Source organism: Poecilia reticulata, linkage group LG14, assembly GCF_000633615.1.
Source record: "Poecilia reticulata strain Guanapo linkage group LG14, Guppy_female_1.0+MT, whole genome shotgun sequence".
Taxonomy (NCBI): domain Eukaryota; kingdom Metazoa; phylum Chordata; class Actinopteri; order Cyprinodontiformes; family Poeciliidae; genus Poecilia; species Poecilia reticulata.
This window is the reverse complement of record NC_024344.1, coordinates 22,856,142-22,883,193: the sequence shown is the minus strand read 5'-3', so window position 1 is coordinate 22,883,193 and position 27,052 is coordinate 22,856,142. Positions and strand designations below refer to the sequence as shown.

General features: G+C 37.9%; 3 protein-coding genes across 6 annotated transcripts; all 3 read left to right on the top strand.

Moving 5' to 3' along the window:
* Positions 1-1,529: 1,529 nt before the first annotated feature.
* slc25a14 (solute carrier family 25 member 14) lies at positions 1,530-12,819 on the top strand. 3 transcript variants are annotated; one of them, XM_008428467.1, is made up of 9 exons: positions 1,530-1,696; positions 2,238-2,342; positions 3,840-3,978; positions 5,888-5,982; positions 7,896-7,981; positions 8,261-8,356; positions 9,024-9,148; positions 9,220-9,433; positions 12,460-12,819. In XM_008428467.1, the coding sequence occupies exons 2-9, from the start codon at positions 2,279-2,281 to the stop codon at positions 12,499-12,501; spliced, it is 861 nt and encodes a 286-aa protein (XP_008426689.1). In that variant the 5' UTR covers positions 1,530-1,696; positions 2,238-2,278; the 3' UTR covers positions 12,502-12,819. The 3 variants fall into 3 exon arrangements, 2 of the variants coding, with proteins under 2 accessions (XP_008426689.1, XP_008426688.1); XR_535431.2 differs by lacking the exon at positions 1,530-1,696 and having other exon boundaries at positions 2,100-2,342; positions 12,460-12,612; positions 12,694-12,819; XM_008428466.2 differs by lacking the exon at positions 1,530-1,696 and having other exon boundaries at positions 2,100-2,342.
* A 1,506-nt stretch (positions 12,820-14,325) lies between these two features.
* Positions 14,326-20,125, top strand: btg4 (B-cell translocation gene 4). 2 transcript variants are annotated; one of them, XM_008428469.2, is made up of 5 exons: positions 14,326-17,584; positions 17,865-18,085; positions 18,890-19,027; positions 19,249-19,510; positions 19,660-20,125. In XM_008428469.2, exons 2-5 carry the CDS (start codon positions 17,913-17,915, stop codon positions 19,861-19,863), a joined length of 777 nt encoding a protein of 258 aa, XP_008426691.1. In that variant the 5' UTR covers positions 14,326-17,584; positions 17,865-17,912; the 3' UTR covers positions 19,864-20,125. The 2 variants fall into 2 exon arrangements, with proteins under 2 accessions (XP_008426691.1, XP_008426690.1); XM_008428468.2 differs by lacking the exon at positions 14,326-17,584 and having other exon boundaries at positions 17,599-18,085.
* Positions 20,126-22,116: 1,991 nt separating this feature from the next.
* Positions 22,117-27,025, top strand: LOC103476259 (heterogeneous nuclear ribonucleoprotein A/B-like). Its single transcript, XM_008428465.2, has 9 exons — positions 22,117-22,224; positions 24,017-24,200; positions 24,311-24,479; positions 24,584-24,742; positions 24,858-24,989; positions 25,076-25,178; positions 26,025-26,168; positions 26,569-26,659; positions 26,867-27,025. The coding sequence occupies exons 2-8, from the start codon at positions 24,043-24,045 to the stop codon at positions 26,637-26,639; spliced, it is 936 nt and encodes a 311-aa protein (XP_008426687.1). The 5' UTR covers positions 22,117-22,224; positions 24,017-24,042; the 3' UTR covers positions 26,640-26,659; positions 26,867-27,025.
* The last annotated feature ends 27 nt before the right edge of the window (positions 27,026-27,052 follow it).

Genomic DNA, 27,052 nt, shown 5'->3' with positions numbered 1-27,052 from the left:
CCATTTTTTGCTAGAAAATCTAAACAGCAGTGTTGAGTGAAACAATAACCAACATCAGTTTCAATGGGCTGTATTAATACGCCTTTCCTATGATGTGAATTTTGTACGACTAGCACTACAGACTAGATGGTATTTTTCATTCCTTATAGACTAATTAATTACAGTCGTTAACCAAAAACAGCTATTCAGTGAGTTTGACATTGCGTTAAGAGAAAAGCTGATTTCTTTTTTTGTTGGACTTGTGAGTTTGCAAAGAAGTGTGGAAATATAAGATGGTGGATCATTTCAAGCTGTTTATCTGAATGTAATTTTAGGAAGCAAAATCTTGGGAAAAGAATGTTGTAGTGATGTAAATTTTAACACACTTATGGAATGAGTGAATGGAAAGTATAAATTGCAAAGTACATAAATAAATTAAAATGACTTTTCTATATAACAAATGAGTCGACTGTTGATGTTTTTTTTATAAAGACAAAGAGATAAAATGCTGTGTCTGTGTTTCAGATAGATGTAATACACTGCTGTTTGTGTCATTGATTTCATGAAATACAAACTTTCATGAGTGAAAATAAACAACTTGAATTTTAGCTTTGTTTCTATATGAGCCAGAAAACGGTAGAGTGCCTTCTCCGGGTCAGCGGGGTCGTCCTGCCTCAAGTGGAGGAGTTGAAGTATCTGGGGATCTTGTTCACGAATGAGGGAAGAAGGGAGCGGGAGATCGACAGGCGGATTGGGGCAGCGTCTGCCGTGAAGCGGGCGCTGTACCGGTCCGTCGTGGTGAAGAGAGAACTGAGTCAAAAAGCGAAGCTCTCGATTTACCGGTCGATCTACGTTCCCACCCTCATCTATGGTCATGAGCTTTGGGTCATGACCGAAAGAACGAGATCACGGATACAAGCGGCCGAAATGGGCTTCCTCCGCAGGGTGGCTGGGCTCTCCCTTAGAGATAGGGTGAGAAGCTCGGTCATCCGGGAGGGACTCAGAGTAGAGCCGCTGCTCCTCCACGTCGAGAGGAGTTGAGGTGGCTCGGGCATCTGGTCAGGATGCCTCCTGGACGCCTCCCTGGTGAGGTGTTCCGGGCACGTCCCACCTGGAGGAGGCCTCGGGGAAGACCCATGGCACGCTGGAGGGACTATGTCTCTCGGCTGGCCTGGGAACGCCTTGGGGTTCCCCCGGAGGAGCTGGAAGAAGTGGCTGGGGAGAGGGAAGTCTGGGCCTCCCTTCTCAAGCTGCTGCCCCCGCGACCCGACCCCGGATAAGCGGCAGAAAATGGATGGATGGGTTTCTATATGAAACAAAGCTAAAAATCACTTTTATTTTAGCTTTGTTTCACTCAAGGCTTTAATGCTGTTAGACTTTCACTAATTAGGAAACACATCTCGACACACTGCAGACAGAAGTGAGAACCTCGTGGTGCGCCTCACTTTTCCTTTCTTTATTTAACCAGGAAAATACTGTTTTAAAACTATCTTCTTGACTCAGTTCCTGTTTTCTGCGAAAAGATTTTATTTTGAAAGTATAAACGGAAGTTGAGCTTCAATCATTTGGACCTTAACACTAGCTCAAATGGAGAGCTAACGGTAGATAAGAAGTTTCCTGCTTGTACTTTGGTGAAGTCACTGCACGGGACCACATTGAGCTATGGGAAACAAAGACAAATAGTCCCGTGGTTTGGGGATTTTTTTCGACGCAACAGGTAGGGGACATTTTGGCTCAAAGTGCTGCCTAACTGTCTGCCGGTAACCTCGAAGTGTTAGCTGAATGGCCGTTAGCCTAATAATAATAACAGCCATCTGCTTAAGCTTCAGGGAGCCGGAGACCTTCCATGTAATAAATATAGTTCAGAAACACAATTTTATTTAATTTAAATTTTATTCGAAGACCTAAAAGTGAAGGCAATCTGAAACTTCAGTGTGTTTATTGGCGTTATTATTGATAACTTCGCTCGTGACGCTTGCTGTCACTCAACTGACTCAGTTATGGTGTAATCCATCAGCCAATAGAATCACTGAACCGTTTGACTGCTTTAACTCTCAGCCAATAGGAACGCGACCCAACGGTAAGAGACTCCCCAGACGGTGTTCGCCGTCTTTTTCCGGCGCAGTATGCTGGGATGCTGATGCTGAGGAGCCTTGTTGATCTGTAGCATCACCAGAACTCAATGTTTGTCGACATGCTGTGTTGTCAGAGGCTGCAGCATTGCGTTGACCTCTGTCTGGGTCTTTTTTTGTTTTTAGCCGGGTTGCAGCAGGTGGAAGCGGCCGCCGCCGACACAGAGATGGTCAACTTAAACTGGAAGCCATTCATCTACGGAGGAATAGCCTCGATTGTCGCAGAATTCGGTACTTGATGCACCAATACACACAGACACTCGCTTCAGTCTATTTTAATGTAAATACAAAGGGCAGTATCAACTAATTTGTTTCAGATTTATGTATAAATTGTCACCAGCTTCTGAAATTTACTGAGGAATTGTGCAGCAGCACCTGCAGAGTGATGATGACTCTGGTTTCAGAGGGAAGCTGATGCATTCTGCTAAATAGATTTAAAGGCCATCCGACATAAACCTAATAAATAAGTCTGGAATAGATCATGTGCACAGCTTACAAAGTCAAAGATACAGCAGAATGGCAGTTAGCCTCACTTTGCATTTTTCATGTGATATCAGCAGGTTTTTGTCAGAGCTAGCCTCTAGCTAAACCGGAAAATTATTCCTGTAGAAATATAAAGCTCTGGTAAAAATTACGAGACCACTTAAAATTGTCAGTTATTCTGATTTTACTCTTGATGGGTATATCTTTGAGTAAAATGAACATTGTTCTTTTATTCTATGAACTTCTGACATGTCTCCGAAATTCCAAGCAAAAATTAAGTATTTGCAGAAAATGAGAAATGGTCAAAATAAAGAAAAAGATGCGTTCCTTTCAGACCTCAAATAATGCAAAGAAAACAAGTTCATATTCATTTAGAAATAACAATACTAATGTTTTAACTAAGGAATAGTTAAGAAATCTGTATTTGGTTTTGAATTGGGTTTAGTATTATTTTCCAGAGCTGTATATGTATAAAATCTATCATCCTATTATTAATTATTTCAGTTACATAAATATTTATAAAAGTTGTAAAAGGTGCAGGTATTTGACTGAAGATTAATGTTGTGTATAATTTATAACAGAATATACAATGCCCTGCAAAAGTACCCACGCTTCTTGAGGTTTTCTACATTAAAACCGCACATTTTAATGCAATTTAAAGCTGTATTGGATTGCGAAGTAGAAAGTAAACAATATCTTGTTGCTTTTACACTGATATCAATATATAAAATCCTGTGCAACCAATGACCTTCAGCAGTCGCATAATTAAGTGACAGAGTTAGTCTAAGTGTAAATGTAGCTAACACTGAGTACACCATCCTAATAGTAAAACATCATGCAGTAGAAGCTGATCAGAGTAGATGGAAAGATGGATTAGTCTGAATAAAAAACATCTGCTAAATGAAGATAGAATGGACCAGTCAAAGTTTTACCAAAATTCAATTGAAAAGACTTGGAAAACTGATGTTTACATAAACTGTCCATCTAACCTGACTGAGTTTAAGCTATTTTTACTAAGAAGATGGAACAAAATCCCAGAATCCAATCTTTACAGTTCAAATTGCAGCAGACATGGTTCTATAAGAGTATTTACACTGGGCCATAATTTTCTATATTTCACTTGTAGAAAAATCACCTTTGTGATTGTGTAATTGGACTGTCACATAAAATCCCAATAAATATTTGGGGCTAACATCCCTCTCAAAATTCATCATCATACTAATCTGTGTTATTTTCCATCTTCAGGAACATTTCCTGTGGACCTGGCTAAGACCCGGCTACAGGTCCAGGGTCAGTGCCAGTACACGGAGGTACGCTACAAGGGCATGTTCCACGCTTTCCTCAGGATCAGCAAGGAGGAGGGAATGCTGGCGCTCTACTCTGGGTAGGCCGCCGTGTCTTGCTCACATTTTGCTCTTGAGTTTTGATTTCCTCTTTTATTTTCTGGTTAAGAACAATCTACTTCAAATAAGCAGATAGCTCATATTTTCTTTTAGGAATATATTAGGTTCAGTTATGGACAACACCAAATGTTTCTTTACATTTTTGCAAAATTAGATAGAAGATTAGACACATTACATGTTCTATCATATCTCTCAGTAGTTTAGAATTTTAACATGAAACCCAGTTTATTAACTTTAAAGGTGTTATTCTGCTCTTTTTAAATGAAGATTTGATAATCACTGGTAATTTATCACTGCTCTTTATAGCTAGTTAACTGACACACTGTTTTTGATTTGTTTCTGAGTCTTCTAGTATTCAGTGATGTTGGAACACCTGGGAATATTTCAGGAGATTTTTTCCTACTAGAAGCAGTAAAACAGATTTGTGATCTATAACACAAACCTGATAAGGCAGTTTTGCAGGGTATTCAATACAAGCAGCAGTAGTAGTAAAAGTGAAGGAATTACAAGATTTTTCTCATTTATGCATCAAAAGTAGACTCTTGATATTTGGGCATTTTCCAAAACCTAGAAAAAGGAACTACTGCAATAGTTTACTGAAAAAGGTGGGAGTTCTTAGTGTTGATGCATTAGTAGTATTAGGGATACTAATCCAATTTTCTAGTATTTCACCTGCCAAACACGGAAAGAATAATTAAAATTCCCATTTCCGGGTGATTGATTGTTGCATCTCTCGTCTTACGGTCCAAAACTCTTAAAATGAGGTAAAAACAGCTCCAACTGCTTTCATGGAGGATATTTATTTATGGATGTGAATAATTTTAATCTGACTTTAGTAGAAACTTGCCCTATGCCAGTAAAACATTATGGGTTAGTAATAACCAATAATGAACCAGACAAGCAACGTTGTCTGGTTGAATTATCACTTTGTTGAATCTAGTCATCAGCAGTGATGTAAGTAACGCGTTACTGACTTCGGAGCACTTTTTTCAGTAACCAGTAATCTAACTTGTTGCTATTTCAAATCCAGTAGTCAAACTACTTTTCAAAATCTCTTTGCATTACTGTGCGTTACTATTTTTTTTTATAATTTAATTTGATCTCCTCTACAGTCTTGGGGAGTTTCTATGCAACAGTTATCAACAGCAACAGAAACATAAACAATGGAGGGAAGAGGGAGATGCGCATTTTGTTGCTGATAAAACAGGGACAATTTTGAGTTTCGCTCGCGAAGTCAGATTATTATAAGCAGCTTTGGGCTTGTTTTTTTTTTTGTCAAGTCGCTTGCAGATTAAATGAGTCGCGGTTTTTGGCCTTGCAAATAAGCTGACATAAAACCCAGATTTTGTCTGAGATCCAGTTAGTTTTAGTCAGGTTCTCCCTGTCCATCAATTCCCCGATGATCCGTGTCTCTGTTAATGTCAAGTTAATGTGTTACCTCTGAATGATGTCGAGCTTCTCATTCCGCTCCAGAAGACTGCAAACATTGAGACTAATATGAACAGCATAATAAACGTGAGAACAGCCACTAATGAACGTGTCCGTAAAGTTGTGCATCTATTACAATTACTTTTTCAAAGTAACTATGCCATCACTGGTCAACAGATATTAGAGAACTGTATTCCAAAATTTTTATGGACCACTAATTAATTATTATTTTTAAAATTTCTTCTAGTTTTTTTCTATCACTTTCAAGATTTGTTGATATTTTTACTTTGACCTTTTATTATTGGTGTTACGGTGTATTTACACAATATTAGTTCAGTTCAGGGTTGATTGGTCCAGTGATCCTAATGCAAACTTTTCACTTAGACTCAGATGTTTCACTCCTCGTCTTGCATATAAATTGTTGACTTCAACTGACTCATTTTATTTTACCGCTCTGCACAGGATTTCTCCGGCTCTTCTGAGACAAGCTTCCTATGGTACACTCAAAATAGGAACGTACAACTCTCTGAAGAGGTTCTTTGTCACTCACCCAGAAGGTAAGTGTTTGTATATTTTTTTTAAGTATGCTCCTATGCATTCTTCCATCTTTTAGTTGGATAAACTATTAGTTTGAAACCATTTCCAATGTTTAAAAAAATCCTCTAAGCTTGGATTTCAAAGTTATGAATTGTTTATACAGTTTTGCAGACACACAGCTAGACAAGAATAGCATTAATTATGCTTTGGTCTTAACCAAGTCTCTTTTTTTTAGGTGTAAAAACTTCCAGTTGCAGAAGAAAAATCAACAAGTTTCACTTCACTTTTTTATGTCTTATTAAAAACTTATGTTGGGAGCTGACTGTAGTATTTACACCCCTGCTTAATAGATTTTTTCTCACAGCAGCAATGCAGCCAACTTAATTTAAACAAAGAATGGGAAGAACTCCTTAAAACTTCCCTTTATTATTATTTGAAGCAGAGTCACTGTATTAACCTGACTCCAGTAATTTGCAAGCTAAATAAGAGGGAAACAAGTTTCAGGAAATTAGATTTTCAGGAAATTTTTTACAAAAGAAGAAGTGTACTAATAATTAGAGGTTAGATTTTCTCTGACGGTCTCTGATACCAAAGATAAATATGATAAAATAATAACAGAATTATATGTTTTTTTGTTACAGACCAGGATTATGTTTGTGAGTATTAGAAAAAGAAATACGACTGATATATTTTGAAAAAAAAAATACAAGTATTTTGAAGGTTTGATAAAGAGATTGAGGTACTTGAGTGATTGCTTTATCTCCAGTGTGCACATAAAATGACTTTGGTTGACATCCAAATTACATTTAGCTTCACTTATGTGTAAATAAGCGGCGCCATGATGTTTTTCAGACTGTCGGGATGTTTATGGCTGCTCTTTGGGTTTTTCCCTCTCTCTTCATGATTCATTATATGACTTTTTCCTACTGACTGGTTCCTGCTTTATCTGCCACCACTACCTGCCGTTGCCAACAACATTCTCTTCTCCCCAGTGTCTCTTTACCATCATCGACTGCAGTGCAGTTTCTGAGTAAATTTCCTGGAGACACTGCAGAGCTACAAATATTTCAGCTCCAAGCAATTATTTTAAATTTAATTTGCACTCAATTCACTTTTTATCTTTATTTTAATCATGATTTTCCTCAATCTAACGCAAGAAGGGAAGACTGAAGGCCCTGTACTCATTTTATTGAGTGTAATTCTGATAAACTATATTTTTTAACTAGAAAGCTCTTCAGTAAATGTACTGTTTTGACCTCACTTAAGCAGCCTTGAACTAGAATTAATTAGACCTTGAATTCTCACTATAGGTGTTATGTGTAAAGATTAGTTGTTTAGAACATTGTGACCAGTTTCCACACTCTTATTTTTGTGCAGCTTCTTTAAGCATCTGTTTTTAGTTGATCCAGATTATTTTTAGAACACATGTGAAGTCAGAATTTGTAAAAACAGCTTTCAAAAGGTCATTACTTGACAATTTATTTGTATTTGGTGTAAATTCAAAATGAGTAGCAGCACTTGCTCTCCAACAAGACTTCTCCATTTTAAAAAGAGAACAAAATAACAATGGAGATTTTAAACCGTCTTTATTAGGAGTTTATATTTGCAAGTAGTGCAGCTAACCTTCATTAAACAGCAGTTAATATGTTTCTTTACATTTAATTTTAAATATCCAAACATATTTCCTTGTAAATATGTTTACATGGTAATGTAAACATATTTATTGATTTCAGATAAGATCCAGTTGTGAAAATAACAAATCTTTATACTTGGATCTGGTTATGTTATGTAAATAAAAACTTTTTTTCCCAAACAAACAAAATCAGAATCATCAGGTCAGACTTTTAAAACATGGATATTTCCATTATGACTTGTTTGAATGTTTAAACACCTCAACGTCTGTGGTGACTTCTGACTGTGCTTCGGCTCACAGATGAGACATTGATCATCAACATCTTCTGCGGGGTCGTATCCGGGGTGATGTCCTCTATGCTGGCCAACCCCACTGACGTCCTCAAGGTGATTGCTAATGGTGACATTAGTCTGATGGGATTGTTTGCCGACACATAAAAGCAGCTTTGCTGGTATGTTGGCATGGAAACGGGTCGGTGTTCTTCCAGGGATGCTGGACTCAGGCAAATGACATCAGGATGATGTCACTAATAAGGAAAAACTCAACATTTCTCATTAAGTCAACAGCTGACTGTAGTAGTGGTAGACGTATAAACCAGTTGCTAAACATACATTTATGAGAATCTTTAAAAAAATTCTAACTTTCCGTAATTGTTTTCATTCCAGATAAGAATGCAAGCGCAGGGCAGCCTACTGCAGGGCAGCATGATGTCCAACTTCATCAACATCTACCAGACTGAGGGCACCAGAGGGCTGTGGAGGGTGGGTTCTTTCTGGACGCTTCTGTGACCATTATGTTTGGAAAACTGCTGCTGTGGAACGTTTTATTGGGTTCAGGGATGACTGGGTTCAGAGGCAAGGTCATTATAGTTAAATAAAACTAATGAAATAACCAGAACTGAAATTGAGGAAACATTTTTGTGAACTGAAATAAATAAAAACGGTAATTAAAGGGGACAAACTAACCAACTGGAACTATGTCATGTTTTTTTTTTTAACTAAAGCGTACTAAAATTATAATATATCTTTTGTTTTTGTGTTTATGAATCTATTTATTAGCCTTTCGAACTAAGTTGTCTGTTGGGAAATTCTGGTTCTCCATACTCCCCCTGGCAGTGCTTATGCTAGTCTGCAAAATGGCAACAGCTACTTTGAAGTTTGCAGTTTTAACAAGACAAAAAAAAGAACTGGATGAGGTATGAATACTTTTGAAAGACATGGTATGTATGACCTCTACTCATAAATACATAACCATATCCAGTCTAACCCCAGGCCTAAAGATGAGGATGAAAAGATCTTACTTGCTTAATTTTTTACTTTCAGTTATAGAAATATTTTTGGAAAATATTGACAAACTGCTAGGCAGTTTACTCAGAGTTGTTCTGCGATAAAGCCAAAGTTAGACTTTGTTCTTCTTCTTCCTCTTCAGGGTGTCATCCCCACTGCCCAGCGGGCAGCCATTGTGGTCGGAGTGGAACTTCCTTTCTATGACGTCACGAAGAAGCACCTCCTTCGCTCTGGCCTCGTGGGAGACACCATCCTGACACATTTCATGTCAGTCTCTTCTTTATAGCAAATTGTTCTTGTTTTTTGTGTATTAATCACTTTCAAAATGTTTTCCACAGGTCCAGTTTTACTTGTGGCCTGGCCGGGGCCATCGCCTCCAACCCTGTGGATGTGATTCGGACTCGCATGATGAACCAGCGGGTTGTATCTGGAAGCCCCATGTACAAAGGAACGCTGGATGGAGTGATGCAGACGTGGAGTAACGAGGGATTCTTTGCTCTGTATAAGGGATTCTGGCCAAACTGGCTGCGACTGGGGCCTTGGAATATCATCGTATCCTTTAAAAGCACATAGAAAAACCTATTTCAGTGAAGAAACAAAAAAATACAATAGTTTAGACCAGTGGTCCCCAACACCCAGTCCGTGGACCGGTACCGGTCCGTGGACCAATTGGTACCGGGCCGCGCAAGAAATAGTGAAATATTTCCGTTTTATGTTTTATTTGAGTCTGGAGGATCTTTTATTTTGAAAATCCTGTAACCGGATTCTCTCGGTTACTTGMGCGCCAACACTGAGSCCACAAGCAGCAAAATGAGTAAGAAACAGATCAGATGTCTTTGGAAAGTTTCTTTGCAAAGGGGAAAAGGCCCAGAGAAGAGACAGGAGAATGGATTTATCCCGGACCGGTAGGTGAGTCCCACGTTACAACCCCGCTCTGCGTAACATGCGGCGACCGGCTGCTAATGAGGCAATGAAGCTTCAAGCTGCTTCGCCACGTAGAGACCAAGCAGGCTGTGGATATAAGCAACACTTCGGGTGTCATTGTCTCTCATCAGTCACAGATGGGACTGTCTGGTTGCAGAGAAACAAGCTCAGGGCTCCGTTAGTCAGTATCGTGAGTTAAAATTTTCACGAAAGTAAAATGCTTGTTTTTGTAGCACATCTGTATCTTATTTTGAAGCGATATATAAACGTTACCTTAGCGACCAGAGTCAGAGCGTTTGGGCTGCGGTGAGAGGAGATGAATAGAGCTTGTGAGTCTTAAGTCTGGTTTAGACGGAAAGATTTAAGAATGTCAGCCGATTCTCCAAACCTCTGTGACCACAGAGCTGATAAAAGTCCAACAGGTTCGATCGGTTTGTGTCTCCAAGGCAGGAGCAACACGAACCGATTCCATTCACGAACATCACGATTCCACAGGATAATCCAGTAAAATCCCATCATAGTGGGAATTTAGAATAACCAAACACAGATGACAATGCAGAAGCAATAGTGATAGTTTGTGGAGTCATTTTAAGAAATAAAAGATGTAACAAAAAGAAAAGGCGGGAGCAGCCGCTCTATTTGCTGTACTATGATTTGGAGGTGACTATGTTTTTTCATAGTTAACATTTTTAACTAAATAAACATAATAATGACCTTTAGATTTAGATTTAATAATAAACATTTCCACATATCATCTCCGATATCCACCGGACTCTCAGTTGCTCGATATGTCAGCTGTTTGGGATTCCCCTCTATTCTTACGTCACCGCGCTTTCTGATTGGCTACCTGTCACATTCAGCAGGTCGTATTCTCGTTCCCAGTCAGGGAAAACCCCACAGGCTGCGATCAAAAGTCCAATATATAAATTGGGTATATTCAGGATTTAGCGGGAACACCAACACCGCAGCCCCCCCGGGCCGCAGCAAAATTTTACAAGTCTTGACCGGTCCGCGGTAATAAAAAGGTTGGGGACCACTGGTTTAGACCAGTCTTACTCAAACTGTGGTCCCCAGACCTCTGGTGGTCCGCGGGGGCCCCCTAGTGGTTCGTGAGGTACTGCATGTAAACAACCGTTTACTTGCCGTGAGGCTAGATCAAAGTGCGACGCTACAGCTAGCTTACCAAAGGATTGTGTTTAAAAATGATAATGGAAAACTTAAAATGGAAAGCTTAAAATCAAGTCACCCAAAACAAAAGCTTCTGGCACCGATGAAAAGAAAACAACTCCAGGACTACTTAGAGAAAGCGAAGTCGTAGTCAGTGATATGACCCGTCGCTGTTAGTCAGAACTGTTCTTTGTTTTTTATGACTTTTCTTGCTTGTGATGGTTTGTCTACAGCTATTGTTATTTTTATTTTGTTAAAAAAATTAATTTAATTAAATACAGTTAATAAATAAAATCGACAGAAATGGGTGGATTATTTTATATGCAATGGTACAGAAAAGGATTTTTTGTTTCTGCTAAAGCAACTCAAGTCTATTTTTCTTTAATTGTGCTTCTACATCACAAATAGCCCTAAATGTTACTAATGCACACAACACTTGGTAGTAAAGATCAACTTCTTTTTTATTTCCATGTGTTTGATGTCATTGGAAAGCTTAGACACTTTCAGAATTTGTTAACTCAAAAATGCCCAAGTAGAGGTGTTCATGGCTTTGTTGTGGCCAGTCACATTTCCTAACAGCGCCGCTCTTCTCATAAAGATGAACAAAGAAAACAACAATAAGTGAGTTAAGAGACTAATATTTTCATTTCAGTTTGCAATATATATTAAGTTGTATTATTGCGGAGACAATTTCAGGTCAGGTGGTCTGTGACTGTTAAATGGGTTAGAGTTAGCTAACACTTTTGTCTAAAAGTAGATCTATTGAGGATCAAAATACATTAATTTGAATAGTGTAGAAAAATTTAACCTTTACTTTAAAGATATTTATAGAGTGGAGAATGTAATCCCCCCTTACTTTCGCAAGTTTTGCCATCCCTAGGGAAGAACATTTGATTTTTTTCCTCTTCGCACAATTTTTTAAAATTATCCACAAATTTTTTAAGAACAACTTCTGCCGATAATTATTCTTTTCACTTTAACCCTGTTAACAAAATTAGAAAGAACATACTATTTATTGCAATAATATATCAACATACTCAATTAACTGTTTTGTGACTTGGTGAAAGTAAACAGTGGCTGCAAATATTGACATATGATTGTGAAATTAATGAATATAGTAAAACTACACACACATATGGAAAGCAATATGTTTATTGGCACTTTTTGATCTTGTCAGCTGTAAAACTTAAATAAAAAGAAACTAGCTTTGATTTTACAAGATCTAGCAATGCGAACAAAAAACTTGAGTTTATGTCCATAATGTTATGCACTCTTAAGAAGATTCCAGAGGCCTGTGGAACTTTAATAGCCCAACAGCATCACAGATCCCCACCATACTCAGTCCCTTTCTGTTCAGGTTTGTTACACCCAGCCTGTGTTTGAATGTCAATCTTCTATTTGCTAGTAAAATGAAAGGCCGTCATCTGACTCCCAGTAAGTTTCTCCTTCATACAAACTCCTGAGCTTTTCCTTAGCAACCGATCCAGTTCTTCATCACGTTCGAGCAGCTGAAGAATCTCCCGTTTTAACGCGGACCGCATGTGGGACTGCGCTGGCCTGCTGGACATTCCCAGAGATAAGTGGAGTTTGAACAGAGCAGCAGCCAGGAGTTTATGTGCACCAGCAAGCCCCCACTCTCTGTAAATAAGACAGAACCTCACACTGCACTCGTGTAAATATGTTTTTTTACTGTCACCGTTTTTGTTTTCACACCATTTTAGTTCCACGCTGTGTCATTGGACACTCCTCAGGCAGCTAAGTGTGTGGAGAGCTGGCAAAGAAGGGAGATTCAATCAAATGGGTCGCTCAAGTCACGAATTAATAAAAAAAATTATCCTCATCATGCACTCAGGTTTCCTGCAGGTTTGTGTGTTTATCTACTGAACTGACTGCTCCTGAACTGATTGTCCAACTTCATAAGATGAGTCAAACACTGGAAGGTCTGATCTAACTGCGCATAGCTTCATGCGGCGGCACAGGCATAATAAAAAGATTCTTTTTAAAGCCACGATGCTTTATATTTTATAGAAAAACTGAACAAATGACAGTTTGTTCATTTGTTCAAACTGAACAAATGAACATCTGCTTTACATCTGGAGGTAAAGCAGATGTCCAGACTGAAAGGAAGTAATAAACATGAAAACGTTTGTTTTTATGTGAAAAGAGTTAGAAAATCCATCTATAGGAAGATTTTGAAAATAAAATGTGCTGTTAAGATCCCAACTGAACCAAAGTCTCCAAAGAGAAAAGAAGTGACACATTTGCATTCTTATTTATATTTATACTTTATTTTACAGAGCTGCTAATTTTAATGAAGTTTTTGTCTTATTTTGCCTCAGAGTGACGTATTTCTTTTAATTTGTTCACTTCCATTCTGAGACAGCAACAGGGAACTGGTTGATCATTTCTGTCCTGATAGGGTAAATGTTGTAAATGTCTGTACAGGCTCGTCCACCCGTTAAAGGTGGATGTACTTCCTGTAAATCAGCCGAACATTCAGTTTTTTATTTTGTGCCAAACTGTGATTCTTTTAGACCCCGTTACATTTCTCTGCAGCTGCTCCATTGCAAGACATCTAAATATGATTAAGGGAGCTCTGCATGCATTAAGAAGACCACATTTAATTTTAAACTAACTTATTTGAAATGTGTTGCATAGGTCCAAAGACATTAGACCTAAATATTTACATTCCGCACCACCAAACATGTTTAAATGTCAAATGTTATTTTATGTTTCTTTTAAAAGCTGAAGATGTGGATTTTACTTGAATATGAGTTATATTTAAAGCTGGGTGTTTTGTGTTTAGAAATCTTCTTTTGTTTGTGAACATGTTAACTTATTCGCTTTTTGTTTGTGAAAATGTAAAATTTCTTTTAGTCATTTCTGTTCCGGCAGAGGCTGATAACCCACAAAATTTCTTTTAAAAGGTTTCAGAACCACAAAAAATGTCTGCACTGTTCATATGGTTTTAATGGGAATAAGCACCCGAGTCACGTTTCCTCTGCATTTATAGAGTAAACAGTGACTGTTTTCTGGATTCGGTCTTTTGTTATATATTTTTCTTTAATCCCCACTATAAGTTAATAATTAAGATCCCAACTGCTACTGGTTTGATCTGACTTTCCTAAAGAAACGTTTTCACACTCTTTGTTCAGTAGACAGGAAATGAATCATTCTGGAAAATGACGTTGAAATCAGCAGCTCATTGTTTTAACTCTAGATTCACTACATTTTTTTAAGAAATAAAAATTGCATTCTGATTAAATTTTTTTTTAATCCAAAAGAAAAATGTACAATTAAATCTAAACGTGTTTAAGGCTTGTTTTTTTTTGTTTTTGTTTTTTTATTTAACAAAAAAAAATCACCTCTTGATAAATTCATGTCTTTTTGTTTTTTGTTGTCCTGTAAACCGATTTGGAATAATTTTCTATGTTCCATTCATAGTCCACTGCAAGGAAATGCAGTCATGTGACTCCAGAATATAGAATCTACTACTAAATGGACATTTCAATTTACTTTGATCAGAGGTCAGCAGATAACTGGCATTAATGGGGATCAGGACCAAATGAAATGGAAATAGAGTATAACTCTTTAAGTGTTCTTAAATAGAAAAATAATAATTAAATAAGATTTTTTTTAAACTACTCATCTCTGTAATCAAAAACACTACTAAAATTAAACTTGTGCTGTGGCGTTTGTACATTGGTTTGACTATTCATAGTCAGAATGTGGAAGTAGTATTCTGTAAAATATGAACTCGTGGGTACAAACTGGAGAAAAAGTAAATCAACTGATTGGAATTAAGATTTATAGGTTTCCCTCCAATCTAAATATAAATAGATCGATTGATTTTATTTCAGAGTTGAAGTCCAACTCACCTTAAAAAGAAAAAACATAAAGTACATAAAAAAAGCCTCTAACTATTCAGGAGGTAGTCATATCGGTGTCTCCAAAGTACAGATGAGTAACTTACTGCATTATGATATGCAATATGATCTATTGTCACAAATTTCAAACCCCGTCAATACAGCCTCATAAGTTTATTTCTAATATGACTTTGGTTAATTTCAAAGATGCAACTGCGTCTGTTTCAGTTTAAAAGTTCACAGAAAAGATTCTGCTGTGAGCTTGTAGGTTTTTGTTGACTTAAGCTAAAGTTTGAAACGTGTTTCTCCTTCATGTTCTTCTGAAAGCTCTCCAGTTTCAACACGTTGTATCCCCTTAATCATAAATGCCTTTAATTATCTTGTGGAGTTCTGGGGCACTTTTATCATCTGCTTGAAAAGTTGCTGAATGTTTACTGCTGCAGTAATGCAGGGATTGAAGGAGGAGTGTTGTGATTGGTTGAAAACTCAAAATGAAGAAAATGTAGAAAAAACAAATAGCTTCTTTAGGAAAATAAAGACAATTATTTGTTTTTCTTTTTTTTTTCATTCTCACTTTTTTTGATCATGAGACATTTTGGGTTCAACATTGGCAACATTTTGATTTACACAAAAACAAAGAAGCACTTAAAGTCACTTTGTTCTGTGCCTAAAACAAAAAAGCCAGATGTTAAAAAGGTTCTCATCACCAAGTTGTAGAGCTCGTTGGAAAGATTTTCTTTGTTTCTGATTGGTGTTCAGGCCTATGGTTTGTTTCTGTCAACATTTCAGGTATGAGCAATTAGTTCAAATCTGTATATTCCAAAAAGCATTAAGAGAACCAGTCATTATGTCTTTTGGAATGGGAAAACAGATTCATCTCATTACAGTAATCAGTTTTTCCATCACAGCATGTAGCTATTAGCTCATTTGCACAATGTTGAGAATGCAAATGAAAGCTGTTTTGATGTCTGACTGAAAAGGAGTTGGTTCTCTGTCATAATTATCTTTATGAAAATATTCTTTTGGGGAAAAAAGTTTAATCATCTTCCAATAACTTTGTTTTTTGTCAAATTTAATTTTCTTTGAACAGACTGTTCCTTTAATATGCACAAAACAGCTGTGAAACAAACTGAGGTCTAAATCTTCCTAAAGTGTGTTTCTAAAATCACCATTGAGAATTTGATCTTGAGTATATTTTTGTCTTTTTATTTAGACAGCAAGACACCATTTACATTGTGTTGGCCACGGCAATACATTTCTCTGTTCAGCTATTATTAATCTTCATTCAAATTTTCCAATGCCCTCATCAAAATAAGCAAGAAAAAAATGTATCACTCTTTGTATAAAGCTCTATTTACATGGTGGGTTTGACTGTTACGCCATATTTTTAAAAGCTGGTGAGGTCTTGATGTTCAGTGTGTGGCATGCTTTTTGGTACCATCAAAAGTTGGATATTCCAGCAGCTGAACCTGTGCAATAATAATTGTTTGCATTAAGATGGTGTATTTGATACAAAATGGAAAAGTCCCATTCTTTGGCAATATTCTGCATGGGGAATGATGTTGTGATTTTACGGTCAGTTGTTGAACTCTCCTCTGATTGAACAGATTTGCACTAATTAGAAAATAGTCTGTGAAGTTTTAATTCTAATGAATGGGCTTTATCACATCTCGGTGAAGGATGGATATTTTCTCTCTTAAATATCTGGCAACTGTGTTGAAGTGTTATCGTTGCATTTAAAAACTTGACCACTAGAGGTCCTATAAGGCTCTCTTGTCCTAAATTTATCTTGAAAGATTTGGCTGTTTCAAGATCCTGAAAAAGTTAAAAAGTTAAACTTTATATTATTTGAAGAAAATTGCAGCTTTTCATCAGTTTTGAATGTTTCTGTTTAATACGCTCTGGGCTATTTTCCTGTCTGTAAATACTTGAGATCTGCTGCGTGAAGCCTAATAAAGGCCTATTGCGCGGGGATAGCTAGGTAATAAAACATACATGCTTTGTTTTTATTCATAATAAACTGGTTAAATAGCTGTGAATTCACTTTTATTATGGAAATGTGTGGAGCATACATTTTTTGTTAAAGTTTAACTTTGGCAGATTTGGGGGAATATTTTTCCCCCAAATCTGCCAGTTTCTCTTCTGACATGCAACTTCTTTCATATAGGATTTTTTTTTTTTTTTTTTTAGTTTAATAGAATTACACTGAACTATTTGCAAGTACACAGACTTGATAGTCATTTTTGCATTTAAGGGCATTTCATACTTGCAATGAGTTAAAAATTTGCAAACCAATGAATCAATCTGAAAGGAGGCCTGTGTTTCTTCTGCCAACCTGCTGATGCATTTTCTTTCAAATGTTCAACTTATTTAACAGAGAAGGTAATAAATCAATAAGTCAGTTTGCTTGGGAAAGAAAAATTACAAATATTTCACTGCCGATGATTATTTTCTTGTATCATTGTTGCCTGTATTCTCACTTTTCACTTGATGAATGTTAATGTTGAAACTTTTATGTGAATCTTTTTTTGGCACATTGGTTTAATGTTATTTATATTTACTGTTCATTCAAATAAAGGACATGCTCTGACTGTGTAAGCATGCTTTATTCAAAAAACAATGAGTGTCAGGTTAGTTAAAACAGCTGCAACATTTCAGTACTAAAGTGATGCATTGAAGGCATTATTTTAGCTCTTGTTGAGGTCATCAAACTGACCAGGTTCAGGTGTGTCTGATTGTCTCACAGGTGAGCTGTCTTTCTAATAAACCCTGAAAAGCAGTGGAGGGAGAAGCTGTTTTTAAGTGTTAAGGCTGAAATCCTGCCGCTTTTTGACTTATTTAATTTTGTTGCGATTTATGTTCTTTAGATTTTGTAGCCCGTCCAGAGAGCTTTATAACATTTCAGCCGCAATTACATTTGCTTGCATTGTCTCTGTCTGGTTGATTTTATTTTTCTATTTCTATAGAAGTAGGGTTATTGTACGAGTCTTTTAATGATTTGAGTTTGTTTTTTTATTCTTATTTAGCTGAATAGCTTCTGTGTTTTGACCTGGAAAGTAAAGAGTGTGTAAACCATGAAAGAGGAAATTGCTGCAGCTGTGTTCTTTATCACTCGGCTGGTAAAAAGATACGGCTGTCTGGAGAACGACAGCAGGGAGCGTTTTGCTGCCGCCCTCACCTCGGCTCTGTTCGAGAACTACAAGAATCACTGGCACCCAAGCGTGCCCACCAAAGGACAGGCCTACAGGTGAGGCCCCTGGGATCTCATTGCGATGCACTGTTGGGCTCAAGATTATCTGCTGCACTTATGGTGGTTTTGTTCACCAATAAATGTTCACTTACAAGTAAGACGGATGCTTTGCCCAAAAGTTTGCTTGAGCTATCTAGAGTAGGTAAAGAAAATAAGTGATTCTCAATAATCCCAATATGCTTGCAATTTTCTTTTGAAGGGACACCCGGATATGAAAGTGACCAATTTCTAGCTGTATATAATATTTTCAGAGTTTTTCCTAGGTAAAAACGGCTGGATGTAGGCCGCTTTTTTTCTCTCAAAAAATAGCTGAACCTAAAAGATGATTTTATTGCTCTGTCATATAAGCTTGGAGGTTTTTAAACGCCATATGTTTTCTTTTAAAGCTATACAAAGGGTCAAAATGAGAACACTTGCCTTCTATATAACTTGGTACTCTTGGTTGAAAATTGTGTTGTGAACTTGTTTAACTATTCTGCTTGGGACATTCTGACACATTCACTAACCTACTGAAGCCCACTGGGCCTTATGGGGCCAAGTTCTGGTTGTATTGTGGTGGTTATTGGTTAAATTTAGAGGTATTGTGTGAACTAAGTTTTTGTTTGGGTTAGTTATATACTGGTTATGGTAAGCCTTTTGAGTAAGGTGTAAATGCAGTTACTAAACTGAATTGCAGCCTCAAACACCTGTCGTTCCGTCTTATGCAGTTTCTCTTCTTTGAACGGACTGTACTGAATTGAAACTCTGCTTCTGTGACAAAGATGCTCTGATTCTAATTTTGTCATTGCAATCTGGTTTCAGGTGTCTTCGTATGAACCGTGTCCAGCTGCAGGACCCGGTGTTGCAGCAGGCTTGTGAGCGGAGCGCAGTGCGGTACGAAGACCTGGGGCTGCCCTTGGAGATAACGGTGTGGGTCGACCCTGGAGAGGTTTCTTGCAGGTCTGTTTACCTGAGAGCCAGATGTGGAGGTGATAAATGGCATTGCAGAGTTCTCAGATGTTGACACAGTCAAGTGAAATTAAACTAAGTTTGGCTTTCTGCAATAGAGAACATGTTGCTTTTTGTTTTTCCAATTGTGATTTAAAGAGAGCCATAATAACCACTGGAGTCAATGTGTTTAAGGAACTTTATCTGCTTTTTTTTTTTTTTTTTTTTCGAAGGTACGGTGAACGTAGCACTCCATTCTGCGTCTCGGTGTTGGACAGCTGTCGGCGTGATGGGGAATTTTCCCGACGCATCCATGAGGCTGTGGAGCGAGCAAGCCTCGACATCCAGTCAGGAAGTTCTTCTGATGAAGAAGACAAGGATATGGACAAAAGCATGAGTAGCAACAGCAGCCGCAGTCTATCAGGTCCCTGCCCTTCCACAGGCTTTGAGCCTAAAACCATCCCAACCGTCGTCAACCCCAACAGCATTTACCGGGTGAGCCCACATGAAGCTACAATTTGTCCAAAACTCTTAAATTGTCCATTTCTTCATTTGGCCTCAACATGAGCTTTTCTTGTAATTTTAAAAGGGTCTTTCTGAGATGATTTAGACTCTAGTAACTGTTGTACCCCTCTTGCTCACAGTTAAGCGAGTTCTCTCCAGGAGCTCCGCAGACCTGGCTGAGAGAAAAGAGGAAGGGTTTCCCTGGAGAGTCTTTCTCTTCTGCTACTGGATGTCCACCGTCTCAGTTCTCCAACCAGAAAGGCTTTAAATCTAATCGGCCCACGTTTATTTTTGCGGGCCCCCGTGTTGACAAGTACCACTGGGTCTCCAAATCTCGATCTTGAAGTTGGCTGTGGCTCTTCACTTAGTACTGAATATATTCTTTTAAGACTAGACTTTGTTTCACAGTGTTTGAATCTTTAAATTAGTTTATTTGAATTGGTTTAAATTGATAGTTTAAAAATATTGCTGTTTAAGCAGGTTTTTATGAAACTTATTGTGCTATTTTAATCTAATTCTTCTATGTGTTTTTAACTTAGATTAAATCAAATGTGAATAAAGTGAGAATAAACTGCCATTGAAAAATAAATTTATTCCTGCATCATCTGCCAGTTGTACTTTTTTATTTATTTATTTATTTTTTCCCCCAGACATTAACAACTTGGTATGGCATGACTTGGTGTGGGTGGCGACTATGAATGTGAACTTAAGATATTTTGAATTCAGATGAGGTATTTGACAGTTGAACTTGTACCAATGACCACCTCAAAGCCCTGACTGCACCATAGAAAGAGGGCAAACATCTTCCATATTTCTACTGAAAACCATGACTGCATCCTGTAATGTGATTCCACTCATGGCAGAAAAGCAACACTTGCCTCCTTTGGTGCCTGTTCCAGGTTTATGCACTGTATATCAGATAATTTACATATCGTGTGCATGATGTAAATTACGCAGTCGATGAGTCCAAATGAAATGTTTCCTTCTGGATTTTGAATTGTTTGCAGATTTGGGAACTAAGCAGGCAACTTATTCAGAGTCGAACAACTTTCACCTTTGGTCTTGAAGATTCATTTGCATTCAGATGGTAAAGTACAAAGCTGAACTGCTCCAAATTGTCTTTATTTGAAGTGATGAACTTCCAGCATATCTAATTTGCATATTAATCCCATGTTCCCATTTTGCCTGTTATGCATTTTAATAGTTTTTCTGTTTGAGACCAAATGTTAAATTGCCCTATCATTTTTTTCTCTCCCTGCTTTTCATTCCCTTTTAGTAAGAGGTGTCAACTATAGGGACACAGTAGTTCTATGGTTACAGGATAATGTAGATAGTTTTATTACAAATCTGAATTAAGTGGGTTGCTAATTTTGAGAGGTCAATTTAAGTTTTGTTTTGAAGATATATTTTCTCGATCACAATATTGGCACTCTTCGGAGTACCTGGGTGTTCACCTGAACAATAAACTGAACTGGAGTCAACACTGATGCTCTTTATAGGAAAAGTCAGAGCAGACACTACCTGTTGAAAAGACTGAGGTTCTGAAGTGGAGGGGGTGCTCCTAGAGGCCCTTTTTGACTCTGTAGAGGCATCAGCTGTCTTCTATAGCGTATGTAGGAGCTGCAGCTTATCTACAGATGAAGCAGTTAGTTAAACTAATCAGGAAGACCAGTCAGGCCAGCCAATCCACAACCCAGTGCAGGCCGTGGGTGGTGGGAGCCCCTGTTGGACAGTCAATCTCATGCATGAAGCTGTTGCTGAATTGGAGAGCTCCTTCAGTGCTGAATCCTTTGAGCACAAAATAGTGTAATTATAGATTCTTCCTCCCAGCAATTGGAACTGGAATATTTTATTATGATTAGACTTATACTCAAAAATGTCCATGTCCCTACTGTTTAGTGTGTAGGTTTTCTCATTTTGATTAACATTCCTGCACATTCCTGTTGTTTGCCATTCTTTAGTTTTTGAAAATAGTCGTTTTATGCACAAATACACAGTCACAGTATGTCTTAGTTTATCCTCTCAGTTGCACATTTCTTTGAATCAGAGTATGCATTTTAATAGCTGTTTGGTGCTGTTTTATGCTGTAACTTAGTTCTTATGGTACACTATGTCATTCTTCATTCTATTTTCTTATTTTTATTCTTGTGTAAATTTAGATGCTTCGACTCGCCTGACACTTTGCTGCCGGTCCAACCGAATGTTCCCACTGAGGGACAATAAATGTTATTTTTGTTTTATTCCACTACATTTTACAAAAACAAACATACAATTACATATCAAAAAATAGTTGAACATTAAATTGAGTGTTTCTTTTGTTCAGAAACCCTGTTTCGGAAACTTTGCCACTCACAATATGGCGGAGGTGCTCATGTATCGTGGGCAAAGAAGCCGATGCGGCGGCTACTCATATGTATGCGTTGATATATCTTAAACAGAAACAGCAGCGTGAAAAGCAATGCTAACAGAGAAAGAACATTCGGCTGTTAACTATGCCTTTTGTCACAGCCTTCACCCTCTTAGCCAATAGAGTAAGAGCTTTAGTTACTAAACGCAAGACTTTGTCCAATCACAGACATCGTCTTTCGGAGCTTCCCTACTGCTTGCTCACATCCGGTCTTATATATTTTGCCACGAGTTAGCGGCGAATTTGGAGTGTCCATTTTGAGCTGCGAGTCGGCGACCCACTGGTTTATTCACGCAAAGTAAGCAGCGGATTCTGTTGTTATTAGCTCACTTAAACCTTAGTCAGATGGTTCAGTTTTATTTAGGCGTTATTCTGTGTGCGTCTGTTGTGAGAGGGGCGGTTTTTATTTGCGGCGTGTCTTGATGTTAGCATTTAGTTAGCCGAGGCAGCTAATGGTCATGAACGCGGTTATTTAAAGCGATGAATGAAACGCTCTATTCCTTGTTCCTACGCTACTAAGCAATGCATGCGTATGCTTTAGCTTTTGTTTATTGGTGTATACTCCTAGACTATTTGTTATTAGTAATTTAATGTGCTCCTTAGTGATTAGCTGCAAGTGAGGCCTACTATCTGTCCCGAGCGGGTACGAGGCAAAGCGCGGTCCGCTCAAATGCTCAACAACATGGAGACTCGCGGCGCTCGTTATCTTTTTGTGTATATATTGTCGTTTTATGGAGCGTCGGAGATGCACACATCTCTTTTTTTCATCATTTCCTCATGTTTACTTTTGTGTTGTACCGTCCTGTCTAGAAATGAATGAATCTTAGCAGTTAAGCGATCATCAGGAACGTGTAATCTTGCTGCCATACTACCATAAAGGAGGCCTTTCATAGTTGGGATCACTTGAATTATTCATTTCTGTTTGCGAAATTCAAGTTCAATTTGTAAAAAAGCATTTTGGAGCTTGGTCCTTATATCTGTTCGCCACGTACCAATAAATGTATTATTATTTTTTTTGCAAGTGGAAGTTGGTTTATTAGGAAACTTTCAGGCCCAGCTTGACGAGTTCAAGTGATGTGGTTATAAAACTATTCAATCCAAAATTATACAGTGATAGTTTTGAAGGTGTGAGTTGGGGTAGGAAAGCAGAGTATTTATTCATTTATGGTGATTTTCTATATTAATTAAAATGGCATATTTTTAATTTATCAAAATAATTTTCCAGTTTTCAGACCGCTGAAGAACAAAAATGGTGAAGTTCTTTAGTTTTTAACAGCAGCCTGCATTGATCAATGTTGCAAAAGTGAAGTTTCTGGAGCAAATGAGTTGGAACTCTCGGATGCTATAGACAAAACTAGTATAGTCTGTAATATAGTGGTGTACTTTAAAAAATCCAATAATTTATACATGAGGCATTTTATTGGTCCCAGGAAAGAAAATTGTCAAATACTTGCTTTAAATGAATACATAAGTGCAGATTGAACAACATATTTGAACTCATTAAATGAAATGTATACTCCCAGAAAGTGGTGCTTTTGTGATTTAATTATAAAAATATTAAACAGATGTATTATGGCTCATGATTTATTCAATGTTACAAATGCCAGTGTAATGTTTCTTTTTTCCCAGCTTGTGTGATGTTTGTCAATTTTATTGAAATGACAAAATACAAGCAAGGTTGAGTATTTTGGAGGGAACTTGATTTGAAGAACTAATTCGCCATATAAACATTACAGCACTCTTTTTGTTTCATCATATACTCCTTAGGATTGGTATTCATCAGTTGCAGTAACCATGATTTCATATTTTCTCTGGGGGAAAAAAAAGTTTTCACATAACTGCATGAATTGAAAACGCACTGAAGAGCTCCGCCTTTCACTAAAAATATAAAGTTTTGTGCTCCTTTGGGGGCACTTTTAGAAGGCATAAATATTTGCTCCTTCATGGCCTTAAACGGCCAAATTTATTAGCATCTCATCATTTTTCTGCTTTAAAAAAAATAAATAAAAAAATAGACTGTTATGTTATGCCTGTTCAGCATTTCAAGTGTTGGTCCTCATAATTTGAATTTTGTGCTTGTGTGTACTCAGTCTCTTGAACAGAAACCAATTTCAGAATGGCAGACGCAGAGAATCTGCTCATGGAGACATCGGAGCAGAACGGAGACGAGGACCAGAATGGAGCCGAGCAGGAGCTGATGGGAGGCGACGACAGCCAGGACAGCGGCACAGACGGTGGCAAGATCGATGCCAGCAAAGGAGAAGAGGATGCTGGGTAAGAGTTTAAAGATAGTCATGCTACCTCCCAGTGTTAACTGGGATTAAGTGAAGAAGTTTTGTCTTTGTTGAGAAGAGATGGAAGTGTTTTGTGTCTTCGGTTTGCAGAAAAATGTTTGTTGGTGGCCTCAGCTGGGACACGAGTAAAAAAGACCTGAAGGATTACTTCAGCAAGTTTGGGGAGGTCTCAGACTGCACCATCAAAATGGACTCCAACACTGGCCGGTCCCGAGGCTTCGGCTTTGTGCTCTTTAAAGACTCTGCCAGTGTGGACAAAGTGAGCCTCATTTGATTGTTCTTCCTTAAAATGGCAAAACAGATTCCTGAGATGTGTCAGTTGGCTTTTTTGCAGTCACTGATGATACCTTTTTGTTTCTGTAGGTGTTGGAGCAGAAAGAACACAGACTTGACGGACGTCAGATCGACCCGAAAAGGGCGATGGCGATGAAGAAAGAGCCTGCTAAGAAGATCTTTGTTGGGGGGTTGAATCCTGAAGCAACCGAGGAGGCTATCAGGGAATACTTTGGTGCTTTTGGAGAGGTTGGTGTCCAGTTATAGTAGAGAAATCCTTGTAACAGGTTGCATATATTTTTTTATGTGATCTGAAGTTGCACTTGATGTTTGCATCATTTATATTGTGATGTTCTCCTTCTAGATTGAGACCATCGAGTTGCCCATTGACCCCAAATCCAAGAAAAGGAGGGGCTTCATTTTCATCACGTATAAAGATGAAGCCAGCGTCAAGAAGTGTCTGGAGAAGAAGTACCACACCATCGAAGGTGGCAGGGTGTGTACTCTCGTTCACCCCTGTTTCTTTGCGTTCTCAAAGCTGGATGGCTTGAGGTCAAGAAACGTGTTTCATTTCCTCCACAGTGTGAGCTGAAGATCGCCCAGCCGAAGGAGGTGTACCAGCAGCAGCAGTATGGGACGGGGCGTGGAGGAGGATACGGAGGCCGAGGAGGAAGGGGCCGTGGAGGTAAACGACAGAGCTACTGTTTCATGTGCATTAGAGCAGTGGTTTTCAAATGTGTGCCACCAGGGGGCGATGTACAGGCCTCAAAGTTGGAGGGAAAATGAGGAAAACCCTTATTTTTTATTTTTATCTTTTTCCTTTTATTAAATGTTTAAATTGATTTAAATGTTATTCCTGATGCTCATTTTCGAATTGGCTGTAAAAGTAATCAAGTTACTTTGCTCCTCAAGCTAGTGTAGCAAGCAGGAAATAGAAATGTTTGATAATGAAAAAGGTCAAAGGAACTTACTCTGCTGCAAGCACCATAAGAACTGTGGGGATGATGTAAAATTTGATGGGATTAGTATGAAGTATCGCATATTTATTTTTATAATAAAGGGGATTGTAATGAAAAATTGTATTATCTGGTAATAAACATATTATCTGATGAAACTTTCCACCATAGAACTCATGGCCATCTAGAATCAAAAGGTGTGAAACAGCAGTTATTCTTAATAAATGTAATTATTCAATAGTCAGTTAAAAAAAAAAACATTCTAAAGGTTGATGTTTCTCTACAAATTTTGATTTGAAAAGGGGGTCCTCAGCCAGGCTTTAATGCTCTTTGGGATTCCATGGCATGGAAAAGTTTTGGAACCCCTGCATCAGAGGACAACTTGTTTCTCTCATTATTATTTCATTACTTTTAGGTTTTAGTCGTAGTTGCTCTTGTTTCTCAATTCTTGTGAGTTCTAGTGATTGTCCAAAGTGAAGCACATCATTGCTTTCCAGTCTTCTTTAAGGGGTTTTAGGCCAGGGAAACCGCCCTTGCTTTGTATTCGGTCTGAACAAGATCAACTGTTGTTTCAGGTCAGAGCCAGAGTTGGAACCAGGGCTACGGAAACTACTACCAGGGGTATGGCAGTCAAGGCTATGGCTACGGTGGATACGGTGGCTATGGCAATTACGACTACTCTTCTGGTTACTATGGATACGGCACCGGATATGACTACAGTAAGTGATAAGTCGATGAACTTGTTTCATCAGTCTTCAGATTTTTTTATTTTTTTATTTCTGTGGCTTTGAGAGTATTTTACATCTAATGACTTGATGGTCATTAGTGGGTGAAGTGTTCAAGTCTTTAGAAGTATTGAAATTATGAAAAAACACTTCGAGATGCTGGGAATTTCATTTCAGCCATATTTAGTTTTCTTCACCACTTGGTGTGATTTTTATTCATCTCCATTTGCCATCTTTTCTTCCCTACCAATTGGTGCCAGTTTGGTTTGCAGGGATTAAATGGTGACCATTTAAAGATGGACATCCATCCACATCCTTTGATGTTTATATTTAGGAGACAGTAAAGAAACTTCCTGCCAAAGTGTCTGACTTTCTTGTTTTGACTCCATGACAGACCAGGGGAATGCCAGCTATGGTAAAACCCCGAGGCGGGGGGCACACCAGACCAGCTACAAGCCGTACTGATGATCACTTGGTGGCGGAAGGTATGCTGACGGCAACACATTCACATACGTTGCATAAATGCGTGGAGTTCTTAAATCAGCAGCTCAACCAGGACAGTGGGCTCAGATGAACAGGATTTGCTGTCTTATTGGTTTTTATTTGATTATTCTGGGTTTTTCTGGTAATGAATAATGTTTTTGCACTTTATTCAGATTTAAGTTTAACTTAAACTTTTTGTGTTCCCCAAGGCTCCAGTGATCCAGTAACACCGACGGCAGGACGGACACACTGGGCTCACTAAGACCTCTTTTATGACAGAAGACCATTTGTACAGAAAACATCTGAAATGTAACTTTTCCATGTTTCTTTTTTTTTTTTTTTTTTTTTTTTTTTTTTTTTTTTTTTTTTTTTTTTTTTTTTTTTTTTTTTTTTTT

Excerpts from the sequence above, each read along its gene's own strand:
- LOC103476259 (XM_008428465.2), top strand. The coding sequence starts at position 24,043 with ATGGCAGACGCAGAGAATCTGCTCATGGAGACATCGGAGCAGAACGGA. Across the intron at positions 24,201-24,310 it reads AAAGGAGAAGAGGATGCTGG|AAAAATGTTTGTTGGTGGCC; the intron begins GTAAGAGTTTAA and ends TTCGGTTTGCAG. Across the intron at positions 26,169-26,568 it reads CGGCACCGGATATGACTACA|ACCAGGGGAATGCCAGCTAT; the intron begins GTAAGTGATAAG and ends ACTCCATGACAG.
- btg4 (XM_008428469.2), top strand. The coding sequence starts at position 17,913 with ATGAAAGAGGAAATTGCTGCAGCTGTGTTCTTTATCACTCGGCTGGTA. Across the intron at positions 19,028-19,248 it reads CCTGGAGAGGTTTCTTGCAG|GTACGGTGAACGTAGCACTC; the intron begins GTCTGTTTACCT and ends TTTTTTTCGAAG. Across the intron at positions 19,511-19,659 it reads ACCCCAACAGCATTTACCGG|TTAAGCGAGTTCTCTCCAGG; the intron begins GTGAGCCCACAT and ends TCTTGCTCACAG.
- slc25a14 (XM_008428466.2), top strand. The coding sequence starts at position 2,162 with ATGTTTGTCGACATGCTGTGTTGTCAGAGGCTGCAGCATTGCGTTGAC. Across the intron at positions 7,982-8,260 it reads ACCCCACTGACGTCCTCAAG|ATAAGAATGCAAGCGCAGGG; the intron begins GTGATTGCTAAT and ends TTTTCATTCCAG. Across the intron at positions 9,434-12,459 it reads TGGGGCCTTGGAATATCATC|TTCTTCATCACGTTCGAGCA; the intron begins GTATCCTTTAAA and ends CAACCGATCCAG.